Raw genomic sequence first — 25,415 nt, forward strand, 5'->3', positions numbered from 1 at the left:
GACTGGACATCCCTGGCTCGCCACCACAGCAGGCGCCATCATCTGATGAGCAGGCCCCGGCGGAGGATGCCACGCAGACCCAGGAGGCTGGCGGATGGCAGGAGGTTCGCCGGCGGAAACGCCCGGCCCGCAGGGGCCGTCGCAGACGCCAGCAGGCATCACAGGCTGGCGGACAGGCGACTCCGGCTGGCGTACAGGCACCTACCCGCACTTATGCTCCAGCCAGGGATAGGCGGCCAGCAGGTCCCACCCCGATGGACGAGGATTCAGACTCAGTGCCCGTTGAGGCCGCTGGTGGAGCCTCCCACGTGGAGACCCCGCTCCCGCCTCCCCCCGCAGGGGGCCCCGCCCCCTCCTTGGAGCAGATTCCTGAGGATCTCGGGCCGCACTCTGCGACCCCCGGCTCCCCTTCCCCTCACCCGGAGAGTACTCCTTCCACCCCCCCTCTCCCCCCCTCCCGCCTCCCCCGGCGGCCCCCCCTGACACCTATCCTCTGGCAGATGCCTCTCCATCCTCTCCTCGCTCTCCCCCCTCCTCGCCGCGAGCCCCCATCCCTCCCTCGGCCTCTCCAGGATACTTCGCCAGACCACCCACTGCCCCGGGGCAGCGCAGCTGGGTAGGCCAGAGTTCAGTCCAGCGGCTGTTCCACCGCCACTCCGGGCCGGTGGAGATGGCGATCCTAGCTTCGCCCGCCACCACAGAGTTCTCTCCAGCCTCCCCTGGGGGGCCCCCCGCGAGTGATGGGGCTACCAGTGGATTATGGTTTTTTCAGGTGCCTCCAACTGGATGCTGGTCCGTTCGAGACACTGGTCGCGCCCTTGTGAGTTTGCGTGGTGTGCCATCCCTCTCGTTCTCCTTCAGTGGTGAGCAGCATGGTGGCCTTCTCCTTTCCTCTCAGTGTTGCCCCAGACACAGCATGGGATTGCAACTCTGTAAAGGAAGTTTTGCGTGATCAAATACTGGAGTTTTCTCACCACTTCAGTGACTTGGGGCTCACGGACCTATTGCAGACCCGATTACACTCAGCCCGCATGAGCTTGTTTGGTATAGGAGATTGGCGGGCGGATCCGGTCCACACCTCAGTTGAGGGTGCAGCCTACCTTTAGATACATATATGCAGAGGATTGGTCTCACGCCTATGCCCTGGACAGGGCGAAGGCGGAGTGGGGCTAGACACAGAGACAGGTCACCCTCTTTTTGGAGAGACTCCGCACCCGGACAGACAGTGACTATTCTCCCTCCAAGCCGGCGCCCAAGACTCACAGAGTGGAGGGCAGATCATCCGGGCTGGCTGAGAGGGGTGAGCCAGTGGGGGCGGCTGCTTCACTTGCCATAGCTCATCCATGAGGATCCTCTCATGGAACATCCAGGGTCTCGGTGGACATCGCTGCTACATTGGTCGGGGCAGACTTCGCCAGGAGATCTAGAGGGCTCTCGTTGGAGGACCCATAGATATCCTTTTCATCCAGGAGCACCACCTTTCTGCCGGGCGTACCCGCACCTGCGGGAAGATCTTGCCAGGCAGGAGTCACACTTTTTGGTCACCGGCATATGGCTCCCAGGGGAACCAGGGTGGAGTATGCGAGCAGCTTCTATCCGAGGTTGTGGACTCTGGCACTCTGGTCCAAGGTCGAGCGCAGTGGATCATCCTTCGGGTTAGGGAAGACCGCATTGGCTTCCTCAACTTCTACGCCCCTAATGGGGCGACCGGGAGAGCCGAGTTCTGGAGCACCATTAGGCAGTCCCTCCCCTTGGCAGACCACTGGTGCCTAGGAGGGGATTGCAACATGCTGGAGGATGCAGAGAACAGGATGGGGGGCAGCAGGAGACCATTCATGGGCCGGAGCTCGCTGCCTGGGAGGAACTAGTGCTGCAGGTGAGAGGCCAGGATCCGTGGACTCTCCCGGAGTTTGGCAGGTTGCAGGGGAGTCTATCTTTCTCGCGCTCGGATAGACGGGCCACAGGAGTTAACCTTTCCCACATCGACAGGTTTTACATTGATGAGTGGGCTTGTGATAGAGGTGGCACTGTGGCATACTTGCAGGCTCCTCGTTTTCAGACCACTTTCCAGTGCTTCTCCAGATCGAGGACCCTACGAGAGGAGAGCGGGGCCAGAGCGTCCGGATTCCAGATTGTCTCATAGAGGAGCCCGAGATTGCGATCAGAGTTGAGCAGGTCTGGCAGGAGCTGCAGTTCAGGAGAGGATCGGCAGCCAGCGATCTTGCCAGTGGCTTGCAGGAGATCAGTCGGATGCTCAGACAGGCTGCCTTGGACCGTCTGGAGGCCTTCAGAGAGCAGGAGAGGAGCCTACGGAGGAGTCTAGCGTCCCTCCAGAGACTCCAGGAGAGGGATCCTACGAGCCCTTGGATCTCAGAGCAGATGGAGTCAGCTCGCACTGAGATCAGATCCATCGAGGAGAGGAGGGTGGAGTTTCGATTCCATGCTCAGGCTTCTTTTTGGACACAGGCTGGAGACATAGTGACTCGAGATTTCTTTGAGGCGACAGGGCCTCGCTTCAGACGAGAGGGTCTCAGGCGTCTTCGACAGGCTGATGGCCAGGTTGTGGTGGATCCCCCCACCAGGGTTCGGGCGATTGCCACAGATTTTTACAGGGATCTTCTCTCTGCTGAGCCAGCAGATGACATGGTGAGAGAGGCTCGGGAGGCAGTCTGGAGCTTCACGAGACCGGTTGTGCCAGCCCATTTGCAGCACTCCCTTCTCTCCCCCTTCTCGGATACGGAACTGGAGGAGGCTCTTCAGGCATTACCTCGGGGCAAATGCCCAGGAGAGGACGGTCTGTCAGTGGCTTTCTTCCAAAGGTACTGGGGCCTCTTACATAGGGGCTTCAGATTGGCATTCCAGGAGATTATGGAGTCGAGAGTCATGCCGGACAGCATGGCAGAGGGGTTGATTCACTTGATCCCCAAAGAGGGAGGAGACAGACTGGAGATTAGACAGTGGAGACCGATCACCTTGCTAGGCACGGCCTACAAGGTCCTAGCTAAGGCGATCAGCAGGCGGCTTCAGCCTCACCTTCCGGACATCATCCACTCCACGGACGCAGACAGGCTTCATCCAGGATAGGAGCATTCTGGATAACATCTTCTCTTTCTGGGAGGCTACGGCTTTGGCTAGATTTCGGCAGGAGGATCTGGCAGTGCTCCTTCTCGACTTCCAGAAGGCATATGATCGGGTGGACTGGGCCTTCTTGGAAGGCACTATGGAGAGGATGGGCTTCCCCCCTCAGTGGATCCGTGGGGTCTTTGCACTCTACACATCGGCTCATAGCCAGCAGGTGCTGATACAGGGCGTGCGCGGAGAGAGGTTCCAGCTCTCGCGCTCGGTGCGGCAGGGGTGCCCCTTGGCGCCCTTTCTTTTTCTTTTTGTGGCGGAGGGGAGCACTTTTTTGACGGCACAGGATATAGGTTTGCGGGGCCTCCAGCTTCCCATCCGCACCTCGGAGGAGCTCCTAGACTCGGAGTTTGCGGATGACACTGCTGTCTATCTTCAGAGAGGTGAGGAGAACCTCCGCCGCTTCGCCTCAGCCATGGACAGGTTTTGCAGAGCTTCGGGCGTTTTGATCAACTGGCACAAGTCGTGTGGGTTGTGGGTCAGTTCTATGCCCCCCCCCCGACTTGGAGGCCAGTTGATGGTTTTCAGTGGGGCTGCCCCCCGGCACTACAATGCGTTATTTGGGATGCTATGTGGGCATTGACATATCTCCGGAGCAGCAGATAGCCCCCCTTCTTCTGAGCATTCGGAAGAAGCTTCTGTATTGGAGTACCGCTCGTTTATCTCTGGCTGGCCGAGTAGTTGTGGCCAACCAGGTTCTGCTTGCTACCATGTGGTACATCACTTCTTGCTAGGCCTTCTCTCGGGCGTGCATTGGCCAGGTGTGCAGAGGCTCATCGGGAACTTTCTTTGGTCCGGTGGCGACGGGCGGCCCGCCAGGGCCAAGGTGGCATGGGCTGTGATCACTCAGCCGAGGGAGAGAGGCAACCTGGGCATTGTTGATCCTATTTGCCAAAGCCGAGCTTTGCTTGGCAAGTTGGTAGTTCGTGGCCTCCTGCCAGGCGGCGCTGAGCCGTGGAAGGAGTTTCTTGTTTCCAGGATGCTCAGCCGCACTCCTTCTCTTAGCGGCCCCTGGACCCCCAGCATCAGGTGGATCTTTACAGAGCAGCGATCCAGAGGAGTGGGCCTTGGCTTCGAGGACACAATGTAAGTTTACATGTAAACCTATGCAGCTTTTAGTTTATTTACAGCATTCATTTCATGGCCAATATCCTCAAGAGATTGGCCGTGTTAAGCAAAAGTTTCCAAAGCACTTTTGTGGATATTTCTTCGGTGGTTAGGATCAATGAGACAGAAATTCGCTTGATCCGCATGCAATATGTTAAAGATCCCCATGGGGATGTCAATGCCTTGACATATGATGGTAGAGGCTATCATATTATCCTTGACTATGGACCCTTGGAGGGGCATCTTGCTGCTCTTCATGTATCTATTCATGGGTGGCAATGCATATAGGTCTACCAAAATTGAAAGGAATGAAGCATTGGCACCTTGCACCTTTCCCAAAGGAAAGCAACTCAAAAATTATGGTGCAATAGAGATTGAGACATTGGCATCATACTATGGTGAAGCAAAGTTTACATGGAATGGAGAGGAAATTGGTCCTTTGGTTGACAAGGCACAAGTGAAGAAAAAGTATCAATATTTCAAAGCAGCATCTTATGAGTGTGAGGAGAGAAGCTTGCGTGGTACTTGGTTGTCAATTGCTAGAAATCTAACAACTTGTGCCAAGTACCCGATGTTGCTTAGATTAGCACATCTTTCCATGCTTCAATGTGCTAGTATTGCAGTGTGTGAAAGAGGATTTAACATTCAAAACATAATCAAGTCAAAGTTGAGAAACTCATTGACTACAAGAAGCATGGATGCACTCATGCTGGTATCAATTGAAGGACCTTCACTTGATGAGTATGACTTCAATGCTGCCATTAGCATGTGGAGAAGTAGTGCTAAAACCAGTCGTCATATATATGGAGAGAATACAAGGTATGTTTGAGTTTTGTTTATTTATTTTGTTGTGAAAAATGGCGTATATTGATTCAAAATTGTTTCTTTTAAGTTTATGGAATTAAATGAAGCTAAGGTTATTGATATGTGTAGGGTGCATGGGATTCAAAGAAAAGCTAAATCTATTTTGGGTATCGAGTTTTGGTGATCTTATGTAGTCATGATGAACTGTTGAAAATGATAGTTTTATTTCTTGTATGAATAATTTGTCAAAGAAGCTAAATCTATTTTGGGTATCGAGTTTTGGTGATCTTATGTAGTCATGATGAATAGTTGAAAATGATAGTTTTATTTCTTGTATGAATAATTTGTCATCTCACCTCTTGCTTTTAATTGTAGGATGTTGAACATTTGTTGGATCGATCGCTTTAGTCTTCGTTTTGATGCACTACTTATGATCTTTTTTAAGCACCATATCAAGTGGCGAAGAAATTATGGATAGGCATTACTTAATCTTTCTTTTAGTAGACGATAATTAATGTTACCTAAGTTGAAGGACTTATGTTTTGTAATGTCTCATGTATGATGCAAGATCTTATGTCATGACTCTATGTCGCAAGTTGAATATGCATTGATGTATGCAATCTAAGTACTTCATACCCAACTCGCATATGCTTATAAGGAAGCTTTTGGTGGTTATTATCAATACAATTTTGATCTTTTGGTGTGTAGTAAGTGATTCTATCATAAACTTTGGTTTTTTTTTCAATGTCATCGTTGTCATGTGCTCCATATTTAATAGAGGGTGGCTCCTTTTTTCTTTTCCCCTTTTTTTTTGTAGGTTGACTGCTCGACTTGAGTGTGCCCTGTCACATAATAGTTTATCGGGACATGGTCATGTTTATGAAGTTTTCTACATCGTGATAAAGACAATGACCTTAAGTCATTGCTTTCTTTGCTAGCTTTGTTGAGAGGTCATGGACAATAATATAGTTATTGTCACATCAAATCATGATCATGTTGTCAATACTTTTTATGTTACTTTTTCTTGAACAATATATTTCGGTTACCGCCACTCTTTCTTGTGAGGTTTGTTTCTAGAATGTTGTTGAGTTTGTACGAAACGCCCTCTCCTGATATTTCACTTGTTTACACAAAGCTTAGTATGTGTTAGTGCCCTTATTAATTAATCAAATATATATCTTTTCTTCACTCATTGTAGGCCCCTAGTAGTGTAGGCTAGGTTAAAAAGGTCGCGCCTCTTTTCTTCCTGGCCAAGATCTAAAAATACCAGCTAATGTTACGTGGCCAGTATTAATTAAGGCACTGGTATGTAATGGGCTGTGTGTGAATAGCACGTGTTATTGTTGGTGGACCAATACCTCACTTGGAGCAAGCACCTCTAAACCTTACGATTGGATGTCCAGCTGACAGATGGTTGGCGAGATCTTGGAAGAGACAATGCAAGCATACCTACCTTCACCTTCACAATGCTGAAAGTAGAGGCAAAGGGAGTTGGAATTTTTCAAGCTTGCCAGCTTCTCTGTTAATACCATTCTTACAGCAGGAACCGAATATCAACTTTGCATTGCCAGCAGATAAACAAACAAGAACGTTGCACCAATTACCTAGCACCCGATGTCCATAAGATATAAGGTGTATCTACTCTTTAGTGACTATGCTACCAACAGATGCATTCAACGGTTGAAAGATAGCTGAAGTGCAGGACATTGTTGCGACATTGCTCATGAATAGAGCCAGCAGCATTGAAAACTTTGCAAAAGCCTACAGGCGACTGTGAATATGGTTGACTTGTTCACTAATCAACATGATCACGCTACAGCTGGAGTGCCAAGAAATTGCAAAACTGTGCATAAATAAGTACCTTGCACAGATGCGCTAGAAGGTCAATTTAATACATGATTGGATTGGGCACTCTTTTAAGCCTCGATCTAAATATATCATCAAACTCGGACCTTACTAAATTATTCTCAAGTCTAGGAGTTATTAACCCAAACCCTGATCTGCCCTGAATCTTTGAGAACAAGGCCCATCATTCATTGCTTTTCTATCAGGGCTCTGCAAACCATTTGTATTTGATAATCTAGATATGAGTCAAATAATACCAGGGTAAACAAGGAAAGAATACAAGAAGAAATGAGATTTAAGGACAAAACTGAGGCCGAATAAGAAAACTGACGCCGAATAAGAAGTCTATTCAGCCGCTTTCTCAGCCAACTCGGACACAGCTTCACTATCAATGGGATCCGGAGTAGCTGGAGTGGGTGAGCCAGACGACACTTTCACCATTGCAGGACGTAGAAGCTTGTTTCCAAGCATAAATCCTCGTCTGAATTCTTCAATTACCACCCCTTCAGCAAACTGAGAGCTTTCTTCTCGCATGATTGCCTCATGTATCTGTAAAATTAATCAGTACCTTAAATCAGAAAAATCCAAGAACTTCAGCCTGGTTAAAATTCAGCTTGCCTATCTTGTGTGTGCGTGTGTGCTGGGGTGTGTGTGTGTGTGTGTGTGTGTGTGCGCGCGCGCGCACACATACATGTACACAGCATGAATGGTATGGACAGGCATATGTATAGGTATAAGTATAGGTGTAGCGTCGCTGTAACTGTACATGTTTACAAGCATGCACAAAGGGCTAGACACAGGCGAGTATCAGAGGAACCTCACATTTGGATCAAACTCCTTCCCAACAGTCTCCACTGCAGAAACGCCAAGCCCCTTCATGATTTCAACAAACTGCTTGTAGATTCCTTGATAGCTGCCGTCAATTCGCTGCTCCCCCTCTGTTTCTATCTTTATTTGTATTTTGGCTCTTTCAAAATTGTCCACCATGGGCAGCAAACTGTTCATGACATCACCCTTCACATTGCTGCTCACTGCAATCCTATCCCTTTCAGACCTCTTTCTGAAATTGTCGAAGTCTGCATTTAAACGAAGAAGGCGTTCCTTCAAAGAAACCACCTCCTCGTTCAGGTTTGACACTTGCTTGGCATAGGTGGCCCTCTCTTTCTCGAGCAACTGAAACTTAAGATCAAGCTCAGTCAAAGCAGTCTCATCATTGTTTGACAACACCTCCTTATACTTCTTCAGCATTGCTTCCACATTTGGCAACGAGTATTCCTCAGCTAAAGACCCGTCACTACCTTCATCCGAGCTATCATACTCAGAGTCACTTGCATCAGTATCCTGTGACCCATCTAGCTCCTGATTAAGAAAATCAAAGGCTTTGTAAGTAGCAAACGTATATATGCTCCTATGATCATGTAAACATATACATATAAGACACGAACGTGCATGAAATAACCAAGTTTGTAAATTCGTCCATAAGTTGTACACGTCTACACATATAACACAAACAATGCATGAAGTCTATATACATATGCAGACAATGCATGAATACATACATTCATATATATAGACACTTGCTACAAATTTCATTGCATCAAAGTTAAAAACCCTTTGACAACATTTTATCTTAATTGACACGGTTTCGATTTTATATACAATCCATGGAAAGTTCAAGTTATTTCCCAAACTTAAACAAAATCCAAAGTGCAGACAATGCATGAATACATACACACACATACATTCATATATATAGACACTAGTATTACAAATTTCATTGCATTGACGTTAAAAACCCTTTGACAACATTTTATCTTAATTCACACAGTTTCAATTTTATATACAGCCAATGCATGAATACATACACACATACATTCATATACATAGACACTCGTCACAAATTTGATTGGGTCAAAGTTAAAAACCCTTTGACAATATTTTTTCTTAATTGATACGGTTTCAATTTTATATACACCCATGGAAAGTTCAAGTTAATTTCCAAACTTAAACAAAATCCAAAGTGCAATCTCAACTCCATGCGAACCTGCTCACAAAGTTTCAAATTATCAACCCCATCATGTATAGCACAAAAAATGTCATCAAAGGAGAACAAGAGATCTATCAGTGGACCCTTGCCCAAGTGGTATAGGTGCAGGTCCTGTACAGAGACATAAAGAGAGAATGAAAAAAATAAAGAAAAAAAAGTTATATTTACGTCTTCCAAAAGGCCTGATGGGCCTATGAGACAAAAGATGATTACAAGTATCCATGGAATATCATTGTCATGGAAAACTGAAACAAAAATGAAACTGAAACTAAAAACCTAGTAACTGAAGCTTTGAGAGAGAGAGAGAGAGAGAGAGAGAGAGAGAAGATGATGATGACCAGCCCACGAAGGGGATTAAGGGAGAAAAAATAGGAGTCATTAAGTTGGGAAAAGCATATTTACTATTAATGCATAATCCTTCATTTATTACAAGAGATGGCCTCTGGCCCATATAGTAATAATGACACATGTATACAAAGGATATAGCAAGTAAATGCTCTCATGCCATGTCTACATCTAGATGTGAACTTATGTGTACCTATACTAATATAAGTGCTACATACTAGACTAAGATCTAGAACCATTCATTAATCTTAACACCTAATGTGCCCCTAACACTTGTTGTTTGTGTGACATTATGTGATATTATGTGCACATTACACCAAATTGTTTATGTGACACTATGTGATATTATGTGCACATTACGCCACATTGTTTAGAGACATTATTGAAGGAGATAGCACAAGCAGAAGCATAAACAGTAAACATATGAGAGAGTGCAAAGAGATGGAGAGAGTTGGACAAGATCACCTTTTATAACAACAGTAAAGCTTTACAATGGCAATGGCCAACAACTGGATGTTGAACTATGTGCAAGTGAATCGGATGAAGGAGTAAATAATGGGGAACTCCTTATATAGTGCATGAGTGAGCTGGCTGACTGCCTCTAGGGCTGGCCGACTGCTCACAGGACAAATAAATAGGAGAAATACAATAAAATACCCAGATAACTGGTAAAGCCCCAGAACACTCAGATGCACTAATTCTATGTCATGTGCATGTTTGCCCATGGACATATCTTGATGCTAGTCCAGAAGGGGCAACCAGAAAAAGATGATAGGAACTAGGAGTTGAAGCATAAAGTGCACTAGAGAAGTACACCATCTAGGTTCTCCTGAGCAGGAAGCGCCCTGAGAGCCCTAGAAGTGGTACTAGAATTTGTATCACTATCCTATGTCGTGTCTTTGCCTTTTCTTTGAGATGAAGCCTTGCCTTTGGTCTTGTCCTTCTTCTTGGACAAACGATCCTTGGACAGATGTCCTCTTTTCCTACAAGAGAAACGACGACTCCAACCTTTCTTTTGAATTGAGGAAAGTGCGTGGTCAGAACTGTTAACTGACATCTTCAACTTACCCTGTGAGATGAGAACGAACTCCTCCTCGAAAAGTAGGGAGCTAAGATCATCAAAATCCAATTGAGTGGATGTGACCCAGCACCGCAAAGATCGAGAAATCATATCATAGTTCGGAGGAAGCTTGGTGAGAGTAAGAGCAGCTAGCTGAGAAGAGGACAAAGCAGCACCCATAGCCAGTAATTGGTCATGGATAACCTTGGCCTTCGTGAGAAAAGACTACATAGAATTGCCTTCAGGAAATAACAAACCGTAGAGCTGTCCCTGCAAGGTAACTGCCCTCATCGATGAATCTTGTGCAAAGAGATCCTTCAACTTTGACCATACCTTATGAGCACTGGTGAGAGTTTGCACTGCCGGTGAGACCTCGATGATGATGGTCCGCACAAGCCCAGAATGTGCCTTCGGATTCTCCCAGTCTTGTAATTCCACAGCAAATTCATCCTCCTGATCTTAAGTCCACTGCCTAGAGTGTTTTGAGGACGCTCGGGCTTCCTTTCAGTGCCTTGAACAATGTCCCACAAACCCTTGTGGATGAACCAGATCCGCATCTAAAGCTTCCAATGAGCATAATTGGATCCTTTCAACTTGTCATCCTTGTTCGTACAGGGGGAAGCCATATCCACAACAACAAAGAACAAATCTCAGCTCTCAAACACTTCTCTCAAGTGCTTTCCAATAAAGCGAGGCACCAGGAACAATCAGCCCCCTCTCAAACCGTAGAGAGGAGGCAGCGGGATAGCAACAAAACAGTCCAAGAAACCACCGGGAACCTCCTACCAGAAGAGCAGGGAACTCGTGGAGGAAGAAGGAAATGTACAGCCACTTGTCTAGCAACTCCACATGCAAGAGAACTCACCAAATCTGATGCCGGAGCAGAATTTGCAGCCAAAACTCCAATGCTTGCATCTGTACAAGAAAACGCAGCCAAAAAACCACGCCGGCTTGCCTCTGTAGGAGAAAACGCAGCCAACAAACTGGCCGGCAGCAAGAAGGGCTGCCTGGACCAGAAAACGCAGCAGTGTGTGAAAACGCAGCCACTATTTGGGGCTGATCTTCAGCCAAGAGGAGATAGGCAGAAAATGCAAGGCAAAGATGTGACGGTGGGAAGATTTGCAGAGCTTGGAGCAGCCTGCACCTAAGCGTATGATAGCATGAAGGAGATACCGCAGGCGGAAGCATAAACAGTAAACATATGAAAGAGTGCAAAGGAGATAGAGAGAGTTGGACAAGATCACCTTTTATAACAGCAGTAAAGCTTTACAATGACAATGGCCAACAACTGGATGTTGAACTATGTGCAAGTGAATTGGATGAAGGAGTAAATAATGGGGAACTCCTTATATAGTGCATGAGTGAGCTGGCCGACTACCTCTAGGGCTGGCCGACTGCTCATAGGACAAATAAATAGGAGAAATACAATAAAATACCCAAATAAATGGTAATGCCCTAGAACACTCAGATGCACAAATTCTAACAATTATGTGCACATTACACCACCACATGTTTCCTAACATTCCCCCCTTAGTGGTTATGTGCACATGTCTAGAAAACCCAGCCCGTGTCAACAAGTTGGGCTTAATATTTCTTGTGCTCCTTTGAGGTTGATGCATTAGCAGCTTCATCTCTTGCTTCTTTCTTCATCTCCAACTTCTTTCTTCTTGTTGACATGTCGCTTCTAACACTCACTAATGTAGTGTCCAGCATTGTGGCAATATTGACATTTCCCTTTCTTCTTCTTGTATGTATCACCATGTAATCCGGAATCCACCTTGCCTTTAGAGGGAAAAGCTTGTTCTTCCCCTCTTAATTTTTGTTCTTCCTCATTTGCTCCTCTTGACGAAGTAATCCAATCAACACATCAAAAGATAAAGGGTTTGCAGCACCCCTCACGTGCAGGTTGATGGATGTGTGAAAACTGACATAGGAGTCAAGCAAGAAGTTGAGGATAGCAGTTACAAGTTGCTTATTCTCTATGATTTCATCAATGTTGAGGAGCTATTCTTTAAGATCCTTCACCTTCATTAGGTGATCTGCCATTAAATCTTTGTAAAGTCCTTCCTTGAATCTCCCTAAACATGGCTGATAATCAAGGTTAGTCCTTAACCAAATCATGAGGTAGTAGGCTAGCTCACCTCCCAACCGTGACCAACATCCACCAATCTCTTTTGAGCCAAGGCTAGGAACTTCCTCCACAATCCCATAAGTCTGTGTCTAACTCCGGCATCCCAAACCACCAAAAGCCTGCCCATAGACCTTCGACACGCCAGCCTACGTACTCACCATGTGCATGGCATGAGCATGTTTGCTCTCCTCGTCCAATCCACACTATTACTGGTGCATCCGCACAACTATGTCTCATAATAACCCAAGCTCTCACTTGTATAGTGATAACTACCCATCAACATAAAACTATGCACGATCTTGTGCACTGACTAGCATTTCTTGCATACCTGCTAAGAAATGTATAGTCGCATCACTCTGAATACCCTGAAGTCCAACTGTTAATGGAGATCTAGGTTGGTATCCGAACATTAGCATAAACGGACTGTAACCGATAGCCGCATGCTTAGTATTGTTATAGGCAAAGTCGGCCATTGAGATGTACTTCTCCCAATCTGATGGTTGAGAGAATAGTTGAAGGCAGCAAGCGGAAGTAGAGAAGAGACTTGGAGCAGCCAGCAATGATCCAACGCTTCAGTAAAATGATGAATGAATTATATCGCAGAAAGCCTGTTCTTATATACGTCATGAAGAGGCTGGTTGGCTAGCATAAAAACCCATGACTGAGGACAAAGTCCATGACTAGGAAAAGCACCTGATAAAATGTGAAAAAAAAAATATCATATAAATATGTTGAATAAAAGGGAGCAAACAAGGGATTAAACAAGGTAGGAGATGATCATACATACCTAGATGAGTCTAGGAACATGCCCAAATTCACCTTATAAGAAAGTGCAATTTATAACCTCATGGTAGTCATCCACAAGACAATAAACCATCAACTCCATCATGCATAGTATGGACTAGATACTACGACATCCCCCTAACGTCATCAATGCCCAATAGCGGGTGTAGCACTTGGTATCAATATATGCTCCCACACACCCCCACCCACATACACAACACCTGCTCTCAGCTCCAGCACGATGGTCCGACTCCCACACAGATAAGGAGTTGATCAATAGTATCTCAAGGAAGAGGTTTGACGAAGAGATTAGCTAGGTTGTCTTGAGAGGAACAATCCTACAGAGAAATGATGCCGCCAACGACCACCTCACGAAAAAACTGAAAATGAATCTCAATGTGCTTGGTCCTACCATGAAAAGATGAAGTACGTGTGCCAATGCCAAGGCACTCTGTGTCACGTGCATCCCGCACTTGGATGCCACGTAGACATTTCTGTACACAAGGTGCAGGAGCTGGGATGGTGAAGTGGGTCCCATGTGCCAGGGTTGGCCATGTATCTAGAAACCACTCCCACTGCAAATGCAATGTCCGGCCTAGTAGCAACCATGGCATACATGAGACTGCCACAAGCTAAAGCATACGCAATCTTGGCCATATCAGCCCTGTCTCTATCTGACTGTGGGCTGTCCATAGCACTGAGTTTCACATATGGAGGCAAAGGAGTACTAGTCTTCTTCCCCCCGTCCATATTGAACCTTTGCAAAACTTTGCCAATGTATTCCTTCTGAGACAAATACAGCACATGCTGATTTCTGTCCCGAAGTATCCGCATACCCAAAATGTGATTTGCATCACCCAAATCCTTCATATCAAAGGTTTGATGCAGCCTCTGCTTCAAGGCATCCATCTCCTTACGAGATTTCCCGGCAATCAACATATCATCAACATACAAGATGAGGATCAATAGACTGCCATCCAAAGCTTTCTTGGTGTACAAGCAGTGATCTATGTCACTTCTCCTGAATTTCTGTTGTAACACGCGGAAGCTCTGGGTAGTCTTCTTTCAGCCCTAAACACTCTTGGAAAACCTTCTGATGCAAAAACGCACCATCTGATGCAAAAACGCAGGTAGAGAGAGAGAGAGAGAAGTGCTGGAAATTCAGTGTATACTGTGGTACAAAAAGGTACATATATTGCAGCCATGGGCTGCCTTCATAAAAAAGGTGGTTAACCCTAAAATCTGTCCCCTATGGGACCTCTAAGGATCCAAACCCCTAGTGGGATTGAATGCCTAAAACAATGAGTACTTGGGCCTTTTTATAGGTCCCTTGGACAAAGGGTAGACTGGCCGACTGCATTAAATGCTTATTAATTCAGCCGACTGGGTGGTCTTCCTTGATCTTGATGCGCCTGATGCCTTGATCTTGATGCGCCTGATGCTGGTTCAGCCGACCACCTCCATGAGCAGCCGACAATCCTTTCTATGCAGCCAGCACCAATGTCCTGCAACAGCCGACACACTTCTGATCTTCAGCTTGTTCTCCATGCCAGTCTACTCTACCACAAGTGCTCTGTACTCCTTCATCTCGGTTCTACTCTTTATCTGGCTGCCTCTTCTGGATCTAGCCCTGAGAATGTCCATGGCATCTATGATGCACATGACATCCCCCTCTACTAAACTTGATGACGGGATTCCAACCTGCTCTTGGATGACTGTCATCATCCCAATCCTATCCTAAAGTCCCTCTGTCATCATCCATCCCTGGCAAAACCTTTTTCTCTGAAAATCCGGTCTGTTCTCCAAACCACTCTGTCTCTGATGAAGATCTATGCATCTGGTCTTCCTCTAGTCCACAATCCATTCCTGCCCTGGCTCTGAAACACCGTCTTGGTCTTCATTCCTGGAACTGAGTCTGGCACTCTCACATCACCCTTGGAGGATAAACCTCCCTTGGGACCGTTACCTGAGAACCTATCTGGCTCACGGAACTGCCATCCCCATCTGGCACTGTGGAACACCACCAACAAACCTCCTGGGAGTTCTTCCCGATCTGTGTTCTTGCCTTGGGCTTCGAATCCGTGTACTTTCCTGTACCTTGGACCTGTACACCATCATCTGGGACTGAATCAGTGATTAGCTTGGCTGAGCCTAATGCTCTGATACCAATGTAACACGCGGAAGCTCTGGGTAGTCTTCTTTCAGTCCTAAACACTCTTGGAAAACCTTCTGATGCAAAAACGCACCATCTGATGCAAAAACGCAAGTAGAGAGAGAGTAGAGAGAGAGAGAGAGAGAGAAGTGCTGGAAATTCAGTGTATACTATGGTACAAAAAGGTACATATCTTGCAACCATGGGCTGCCTTCATAAAAAAGGTGGTTAACCCTAAAATCTGTCCCCTATGGGACCTCTAAGGATCCAAACCCCTAGTGGGATTGAATGCCTAAAACAATGAGTACTTGGGCCTTTTTATAGGTCCCTTGGACAAAGGGTAGACTGGCCGACTGCATTAAATGCTTATTAATTCAGCCGACTGGGTGGTCTTCCTTGATCTTGATGCGCCTGATGCCTTGATCTTGATGCGCCTGATGCTGGTTCAGCCGACCACCTCCATGAGCAGCCGACAGTCCTTTCTATGCAGCCAGCACCAATGTCCTGCAGTAGCCGACACACTTCTGATCTTCAGCTTGTTCTCCATGCCAGTCTACTCTGCCACAAGTGCTCTGTACTCCTTCATCTCGGTTCTACTCTTTATCTGGCTGCCTCTTCTGGATCTAGCCCTGAGAATGTCCATGGCATCTATGATGCACATGACATCTGTGATTTCATGAATGTATCAAATTTATGATACCATTCCCTTGGCGCCTGTTTGAGCCCATAAAGACTCTTTTTCAGCTTGCATACAAGCTTCTCCTTTCCACTTACTGCATAACCCTCTGGCTGTTGCATATATATCTCCTCATGGAGATCACCGTGAAGAAAAGCAGTCTTCACATCCATTTGAATCAAGTCCAGATCATCATGCGCAACCAAAGCCAACACAGCTCTAAGTGTGGTCATTTTGACCACTGGAGAGAAGATCTCCTCAAAGTCCACACCATATTCCTGCTTGAAGCCCTTAGCCACTAACCTGGCTTTGTACCTTGGCTTTGCATCAGGTGCAACTTTGAGCCTGTAAACCCACTTGCATGGCAAAACCTTCTTGCCTGCAGGCAAATGCACCAACTTCCATGTTCCATTTTTATGCAGAGAATCCATCTCTGACTTCATGGCACGCTCCCAAAGAGCCTTGTCTGCCCTCTGTAAAGCCTCCTTATAACATGAGGGCTCCCCACAGTCAGTAAGCATCAAGTAGTCAACCCCTGGAATAAACCTGTCAGGGGCTCTGGAGGGTCTAGTGGACCTCCGTACCCAATGACCATCATTTGCAGGTTGCTGTCCAGCCTGCATATCACCCATTGGTGGCTCCTGTTCCATGCCATGAGGCTGAAATATCATGCCCGGTATTTCTTCTAGCTGTGGTATATCCATAGGGATATCTTCTGCCATCTCTGGCTGTCCATTTGGACCATTTTCAGCACCATTTAAGGGCTGGTTTTCCTGCTGTAATGGCTGATTTACAGCCCTTTGTTGTTGTCCATGATGCCCATCATCATCAAAGATGACTCTGCCAGGCTCCTGTTGCCTTGCAAGCTCCTTATACATGCATGTTTCATCAAAAATGACATCATTGCTGCGTATGATCTTTCTATTCACGGGATCCCAAAGTCTATACCCCATTTCACCTCTGTCACCATATCCTAGGAATATGCATTTGTGAGACTTAGGATCAAGTTTGGTGCGCATTTCCCTGCGTATGTGCACTTACGCAACGCAACCAAACACTCAAGTGCTTGTATGACGGAGGCTTCCCTGTCCATACTTCTTCTGGCACTTTCCCACCAAGCCTCGTGTTAGGTGACCTGTTTATAAGGTGAACGACTGTCATAACAGCTTCAGCCCAAAAACCATGAGGTAACGTAGCATGTGACAACATAGAACGGACCTTCTCCTATATGGTCCTGTTCATCCTCTCTGTTGTCCCGTTTTGTGGAGGATCATAAGGAGTAGAGAGCTCCCTCTTGATGCCTTTAGCATCACAAAAGTCCTGAAACTGTTTGGACATATACTTGTCAGAATACGCAGCGGAGATGATGACCAAGTCTGGGAACACAAGAGCAAAAGTAAAAAACGCAGGCAGAAAAACAGCACAAGAGAGAGACAGATGTAGGCGTGTAACTCTGCTCTATATACACAAGAAGATCCCGAGATATGATACAAATAAGGCATGGGGGCTGGGGTCCTATATATACCCCCCTAGAGGGCAGTCGGCCAGCGTCAGGAGTGCCCACGACTGATAAACAAAGGACCCACGTCTGATAAATGCAGTCGGCCAGCAAAACAGGTGCCCACGACTGATCAAATCCAGTCGGCCAACAGCCCTGAAGCCCACGACTGAAGTAGATCCAGTCGGCCAGCAATAGGGTGCTCCTGGCATCACCTGGCAGCCATCCCAAGCCTCAGAAAAATGGGAAAAAATAGGGGGAAAATACGGAGAGTGGGGAAAAATGGGAAAACACCTCATAAGGGCGGGCACACCCACAACAAAGGCCCTGGTGTATAAAACTAGACAGGAGATGACTTCTAACACCCCCTCTCAGCTCCTGGCTGTGTAACCAACCACTGGGAGCTGGGGTGCCGCCTGAGCAAATCCTGAGAGCGACTTCGTGAAGAGGTCCACCGTACTGTCCTCCGTCGAACAGAACTCCAGCAAGATGTCATCAGCAACAATCTGTTCACGAACAAAGTGCCTCTGGATGACCATGGGTTCCTCCAGTGGAAGCCCAAACCTGCAATGTAACCTCCTCCTGCTCCGTAAAACTGCTCCTGGGGCATAAGTAGATCTCCTCGTGTCCGGATCTCCTCCCCAAACCGAGTCACTCCAACCGTGGAGTCGAACTCCATCCAACAATCCCCCTCCTGTGTACAAGAGTCCATGATCCTTCGCATGCCGCAGAAACCACAGGAAACGCAATCCTGCCTCACAAAGGGACATCTGCAACCAAGAGCTCAACTGCCTCATCAGGAAGCTCCCGTCCAATCCGGTGTCCATCAACCAGATCCATGAACCATACAGCTTCTGAATCACAGAGACATCACACTGCTCACAAGGATCAACACCTGTTACGGTGCACAAGCAAGTCCTGGAAACCTGATGAAACCTGTCAACCACCCCCTCTGAATCCGAAACCACAAAGCCTGGAGAAACCACCTCCTTCTGCAAGTAATCACCTGTCACCTGCCTGGCTTTCCGAAAGGTCTCCGTGGAAAGAACATCCTCAACAACTGGAGGTTCTATGTCCCGAACACGACGAGACATCAGAGCATAAGTGACCTGTTCAGCTTCCTCTGACTCACGAACACAAGAACTACCAACCTCAGTACTGGAAAGTTCCTGCCAACTGCTGCCATCTACTGGCAAGCTATCCACCATCTGGTCTCGGAAAGCCCGCACCTGCAGCGTATCCACACCTGAGTAGCTATTACCACACTGCCACTCATCACAATCTTGAGGACCTGGGAGAGAGAGTGCTGAAAGCCTGTAGACTCCATTCTCCACTCCACCTTCCCAAACCACTTGGCCTGTTGCTTTGTCCCGGAGAGCAACAAAATGCTCATCAAACTCCACCCGTACGCCAGTCTTGCAAACCTGATGCACTGACAACAGATGAAAACCAAGTGCCGGAACATACAACACCTGGGAGGAATGCTTCCCCCCTCTGCCATCGGGAACTATCTCCATCCTGCCCTCACTGTGAACTGGGATAGTGGACGTATCCCCAGTAAGAATATGACCAGAAAGCCTGCAGAGATCCTGTAAACCGGAACAGGAAGGAGTCATGTGCCTGGAAGCACCACTATCGAGAATCCACTCCCTAGTATCCGCTGCGGAGAGTCCTCCAATCTCCTCCCTGCCTGAAGAAAATGAAGCATCGGTGTTCATCACCTCCAGGTGCACAAAAGCCGGAGTCTTCATGATTGCTGAGGAATCTTCACCCTTCTCGGTCTTCCGCTTGGGACACTGCCTCCAGTAGTGGCCTTTCTCGCCACAATCATTACAGGTCCTCTCTGCCTTCAGTTTCTCGCGGTCACTAACGAACATCTTCTCAGAAGACTTCTCCGATGAAGCCTTCCCCTTGCCCGTGTTACGGCCTTTTGACCGTTGGCCAGTTAAGGCCTCCGAACCTCCACCCTGAGGAGGGTTCGTGAATCGTTCCTCCTGGTCCAGGACCATGGGCACAAGCTCCTCCCACGTGATGGTGCTGAGCCTGCCACTGGTAATCAACGACGAGTAAAATGCTGAGTACGAAGAGGGCAAATGTGACAGCAACGTTATGGCCATGTCCTCTGACGATATCTCCTTCCCAGCCTGAAGAACTTCCTGCTGAAGAGCCTGCAGCTTGTTAATATGCTCCCGCATCGTCGACGACTTTGCAGGGCTCATAACCCGCATCTGTACTTCCAAGGAAATCCTCTTCATGGGCGATACCCTGTTGTAGAGTGAGGCCAAATGCTGCCATATACCTCTGACAGCGTCATGTGCTTTACATGATTGATTACCTGCGGTGTGCAGTTGAGGAAAATAAACGAACGGACCTTGGCGTTGACGCGATCCCACATCTGCGTCTGGGCCTCCCGGTCCTTTCGGGTTGACGGTAACTCCCCTTCCTCTACTTCCGGCCGTGGAACACCAACAACGACGAAATCGGCGAGGTCGTAAGACTCCAAAACGGATTCCATCATCACCTTCCATATGCCGTAGTTGCTCCCGTCCAACTGACGGTCCACCGGAAACGTGGGGAGTGTCGGGATCTTCACATGTCTCTCGGCCATCTCAAACAGATCTGCCATCGCGGGGATGTACTCTGAAAAGGGTGGGTGGGTGGGAACAAAGAAGAACTGATACCTGCAAGTGGCTGTCCAGCAAATCAGCCCGCCTTCCTCTTGCTTCTCCTCTTCCCGATCAGCCCAAAACAGTCCACCAATCAGCCACAAAACAGTCCCCTCTTGCTCACACAAATCCCAAGACCTATCTAGAGCCTAGGCTCTGATACCATGTCAGAATACGCAGCGGAAATGATGACCAAGTCTGGGAACACAAGAGCAAAAGCAAAAAACGCAGGCAAAAAAACAGCACAAGAGAGAGACAGATGCAGGCGTGTAACTCTGCTCTATATACACAAGAAGATCCCAAGATATGATACAAATAAGGCATGGGGGCTGGGGTCCTATATATACCCCCCTCGAGGGCAGTCGACCAACATCAGGAGTGCCCACGACTGATAAAAAAAGGACCCACGACTGATAAATGCAGTCGGCCAGCAAAACAGGTGCCCACGACTGATCAAATCCAGTCGGCCAGCAGCCTTGAAGCCCACGACTGAAGTAGATCCAGTCGGCCAGCAATAGGGTGCTCCTGGCATCACCTGGCAGCCCTCCCAAGCCTCAGAAAAATGGAAAAAAATAGGGGAAAAATACGAAGAGTGGGGAAAAATGGAAAAACACCTCATAAGGGCGGGCACACCCACAACAAAGGCCCTGGTGTATAAAACTAGACAGGAGATGACTTCTAACAATACTCTCCCCCATTCTCGGAACGCAAAGCCTTCAGTGTTTTGCCAGTTTGATTCTCAACAAGAGCAACAAACTTCTGAAACACTGAGAATGTATCACTCTTCAGACGAAGAGGATAAACCCACACCTTGCGTGTGGCATCATCAATAAAAGACACAAAATATTTTGCCCCTCCCAAAGAAAGCTGAGGCATCTCACATACATCTGTATGCACAAGCTCTAACTGAGCATCTTTCTGTCCAAGAGCTTTCTTGTGGGGGCACTGCAGTTGCCTGCCATATATACAATGCTCACAAAACTGAAAACTTGAAAACTTTAGAGAAGGCAAGTAACCCAAACGAGACAATTGCTCCATTCCCTTGACACTCATGTGTCCCAACCGGCTATGCCACATAGAAATTTCCGGCAGCTCGGTTGCATTTACATTAGCATGGTGACAAACACCTGCATGCATAAAGTAAAGAGTGTCCACCTTAGAGCCTCTGGCAACAACCAGTGAGCCCTTACTAATCTTCCACTTTCCACGACCAAATGTGGTAACATAATCAACATCATCAAGCTGTCCAGTAGAAAGCAGATTCTTCTTGATCTCAGGCACATGCCTGACATCATGGAGCATAAGCTGTGAGCCATCTGAAAATACAAGCCTCACATCACCTCTGCCAAGAATCTTGCATGCATGGTTATCACCCAAATAAACCACTCCTTCATTGCCAGCAGTATACCTGACAAACAAGTCTCTGCAACCTGTGACATGAAAGGAGGCACCTGAATCAATGATCCATGAGTGCATACCATGACCACCTGTAAGAAGTGAATGGGCATCAAGTGAAGACGTAAATAGGACCTCATCCTCACTGCCACCTGCATGTGACACATTGATTTCTTCAATCTTGACTCCACTTTTGCCCTTTGGCTTTACATCTTTGGCTTCATCTTTCTCTTTGTCTTTGCCTTTTTCCTTTTCCTTTTGATGATTTTTCCATTTGTAGCATTGCTTTTTAATGTGTCCCTTCTTGCCACAATAATGGCATTCCAAATCCTTTTTGGAGCGAGACTTGCTCCTTCCCCTTTCTTGGCTTTTTCCCCTTTGCTGGGATCTCCCACGTGCATTCATTGCATTGGACTTTCCAACAGAGTTGTTTTTCCTGTTCATCTCTTCTTGAAGAAGAGCACCCTCAACATCTGCATATGACAGCATAGCATGCGAATTGCTAGTGGCTGTCCTGAATGTGTCCCAACTCTCTGGCAAAGTGCATAAGAGAAAAGTGGCTTTGAACTCATCGTCCATTGCCAACTTTTGATTTATAACTTGGCTGACAATACCATTAAACTCATTGAGGTGGGCTGCCATAGACGCCCCTTCCTTCATCTGAAGACCTATGAGTTTCTTCAACCAATACACTTTGCTTGAGGCACTTTGCTGGGCATACAAGTCCTGCAATCTCTGCCACATTCCCCAAGCTGTCTTCTCTTCACGAATGCTGAAAAGTAAAGAGTCTGACACAGACAACATGATAGTAGATCTTGCCAGCTCATCCATATCTTCCCACTCTTCAGCAGTAAGAGAAGCGGGCATTACACCCCTTTCTTTGATAGGCTTGTGCTGCTTTTTCTGGAGCAACACATTGTAGCACTGGGTTTGCCAAATATCATAATTATGCGAGCCTTCAAGCTTCTTGATGTGAAGCAATGAAGAGCTCTCACCTGTGGTTGCCATAGCAAAATGCAACCTGTCAATGCTTGACTCCCTGCAAAATGTGCAAACACTGCACCAAAAGCACACAAAGTGCTCACAGTTGTTCTCCCAAGCTTTATCTCCCACTGCGGAAGCAACAATGCAACTTTTCTCCCACTTTATGTGATGAAATCACCAAAATCTGGTTGCTGCAGATTTTGGACAGCACCTTAAATGTGCTCTGTTGCCCTTCCAAAGTATTGTACAGCAGTACCAAGTGCTCACCAATGATGTACCAAACCTGTACCGACAAGTACAGCAGCTGAAATTGAGCCTTTTGGTCACTCAAAACAGTGTACAGCCATGCCAAAACTTGCACAAAGCTGTGCCAAATCTGTACCAACAGGTACAGTAGCAATAAATGCTCTCCTGGCTGTCCAAATGAGTGAAAATCAGACTTTTACAGTCCCGTACACTGCATACAACAGTCCCGAACAGAAATTGGGCAAAAGCCCCTTGACTGCAAGCTGATTTCTGAGGAATCAAGGCATAAATGTCTTGCCTGCTGCTTTGCCAAGCTTAACAAGCATAAAATCTTGAAAAGCCCCTTGATTTGAGATCAATCGCTGATCATACATGGTACATTGACGCACATGAAGGCATCCAGAGTGTTTACGATGCTTCCCCCTGGCCACGTATACATCCAATACATGAAAGCCCCTTGATTTACAGGCACATTGAGTGCTTGTAAGGCATCAACACATTATCCACAGCATCAAATGCGATTGCCTGCATGCAAATCAATCCAATCGGCACAAAAGCCCCTTGATTTGCACTGCAATTTGCTGCAAATTTTGCAAATCAATACAATCGGCACAAAAGCCCCTTGATTTTCACTGCAATTTGCTGCAATTTTGCCCAAATGTGCGATTTCTCACATCATACAGCATGTATGAGTGCTTAATTGCACAATTACATCAAAAGCCCCAAATTTCGACATCCAATTTCCTGCAAATTGATCCTGATTGTGACCAATGTCACCCAATTTTGCCAATTTTGCTCAAAATTGAGCAATTCGGCACCTGTACCTGCTCAATTAATGATTGTACTTGCTCAATTGCAAATCCCCAAAAAAATTGAGGCAAATACCTTGTAATTTTCTTTTTTTTTTGGTTGCAGGAAAATGGGGTTGATGATTTTTGCTGCTATTGTGCAGAAATGGGCAAGTGCATGCGTACAAGGCTTCTCCTAGCTGCTGGTGATGTTTGCCGTAGAGGAGAAGGTAACGTGGAGCTTGCTTGCCGTAGAGGAGAAGGGGCTAGTCGATGAAGCCAACGAACCTGCATAGGCTACCACCAGGTATGCGCCTGGTTCTGGTTTGCAGCCAGTTACGCCTGGTTCTGGTTCGCAGCCAGTTACGTGTCCACGCTTACGCACCTTCGCTTGTGTTTCCGCCTGCTTCGCCTAGCGCCAGTCTACACCCAGCGCTACACGCGTGTTCGCCTAGCTATGCGCCTGGTTACGCCAGAGTATGGACACCCGCCACCGACTTCGCTTAGTAGCCTTCGCCGTGTAGCGCTACACGCGTTGCTTGTTGACGTCGCCTTGTGAATAACGGTCCCCAGCCTTCACGATTACACGCCTGGTTCTGGTTCATGGTTTGCTACGGGTAGCTCTGCCACGCTTACCCACGTTACGCTACTGGCTGGAGTTTGAATGGGCAGCCCACGCTGGCTGGGCTGCCTACGCCCAGCTGCTGTAGGTTAACTGCGCTAGGCAGCCTGGGCAGACTTCTACGAACGCTCACCTGATTGGCTGGGCAAACCTCCCTCTAGCTCCACTGGACAGATGCTGGTCACCGTGCTTTCTTCAACGAGTTGGAGCTTCTGGGTATGCGCCTGATTGGCTGGGCAAACCTCCCTCTAGCTCTGATACCAGTTGTGCGGGAGAAACAAGAATTAGGGTTAGGTTAATTTGTGTGGGAGACATACACAGAGAGAACAAGGGAGAGAGAGAGAGAGAGAGAGTTGTGGGGATAAGTCAACTCATCATATACGAGTGTGTGACTCCCCTATCACACATGTATATTGCACTAGTACACATAGTGCACTTAGTACATTAAAAGTACTAAGTGTACTATTACTATAACTTATGGGCTTGTACACACTATAAGGGTGGGCATTATGCCTTTACCCCAACACCATGTGAGCCCTGTCCAGGACGAGTCAGCCAGGGATCCATCTCAGTTGTACAAGGTCAGGTCTAAGGTCAAGTGTGCACTGTCCTACACATGAAACAATGCCAGTCCGCGTTGTGAGTCTCCCTCTGGAATGATGTCAGTGAGTCTGTGTATTTGGTATGGTACCGGATGCCAGATCACTGAGTAGTTAGTGTTTAGGACAAGGGGCCAGCCCATAGGGCTACCCCAAGTCGTAGTGTGGGCATGGGGATGGTGTGAAACCACCCCCATGAGGGCCAGTAAGGCCCTACCAGCCATGGGTAGGCCATGGGGGGGCTGTAGGATGGCCCCAACAGGCCAGGGGTAGCCGACTGGTTATCCAGCCCTGGGAGAGGTATAAAGTGTCATGTGCACAGTGCGTATCTACCGTGTGCTACACGCACACAAGACTAGCTTCGAGGTTTGGGGAAGCTTGGAGCTAGGCAAGTTGATTGGCGAGCTGAGTTAGGGAAAGACTAACAGGCGGGCACCCAAGTATGGACGGACGGGCGCCCAAGTGTGGACGCCCGATGACTAGCCAAGAACCTATAAAAGGGTGGCCAAGGTTAGTCATTGGATATATAGAGTCT

At 47.3% G+C, this 25,415-nt stretch overlaps 1 protein-coding gene across 1 annotated transcript in view; it reads right to left on the bottom strand.

Moving 5' to 3' along the window:
• Positions 1 to 6,618: 6,618 nt before the first annotated feature.
• LOC147615570 (uncharacterized) overlaps positions 6,619 to 25,415 on the bottom strand; it is a 31,664-nt gene continuing 12,867 nt past the window's right edge. Inside the window, exons 2-3 of the mRNA XM_086779682.1 lie at positions 7,711 to 8,247; positions 6,619 to 7,437 (exon numbers count right to left, since the gene is read on the bottom strand). Coding sequence (XP_086635808.1) covers positions 7,234 to 7,437; positions 7,711 to 8,247 — 741 coding nt within the window. The 3' untranslated portion in view covers positions 6,619 to 7,233. The remainder of the gene's footprint in view (positions 7,438 to 7,710; positions 8,248 to 25,415) is intronic.

Source organism: Cibotium barometz, chromosome 40 (genome assembly GCF_041138505.1).
Source record: "Cibotium barometz isolate CiBa-2024 chromosome 40, ASM4113850v1, whole genome shotgun sequence".
NCBI lineage: Eukaryota > Viridiplantae > Streptophyta > Polypodiopsida > Cyatheales > Cibotiaceae > Cibotium > Cibotium barometz.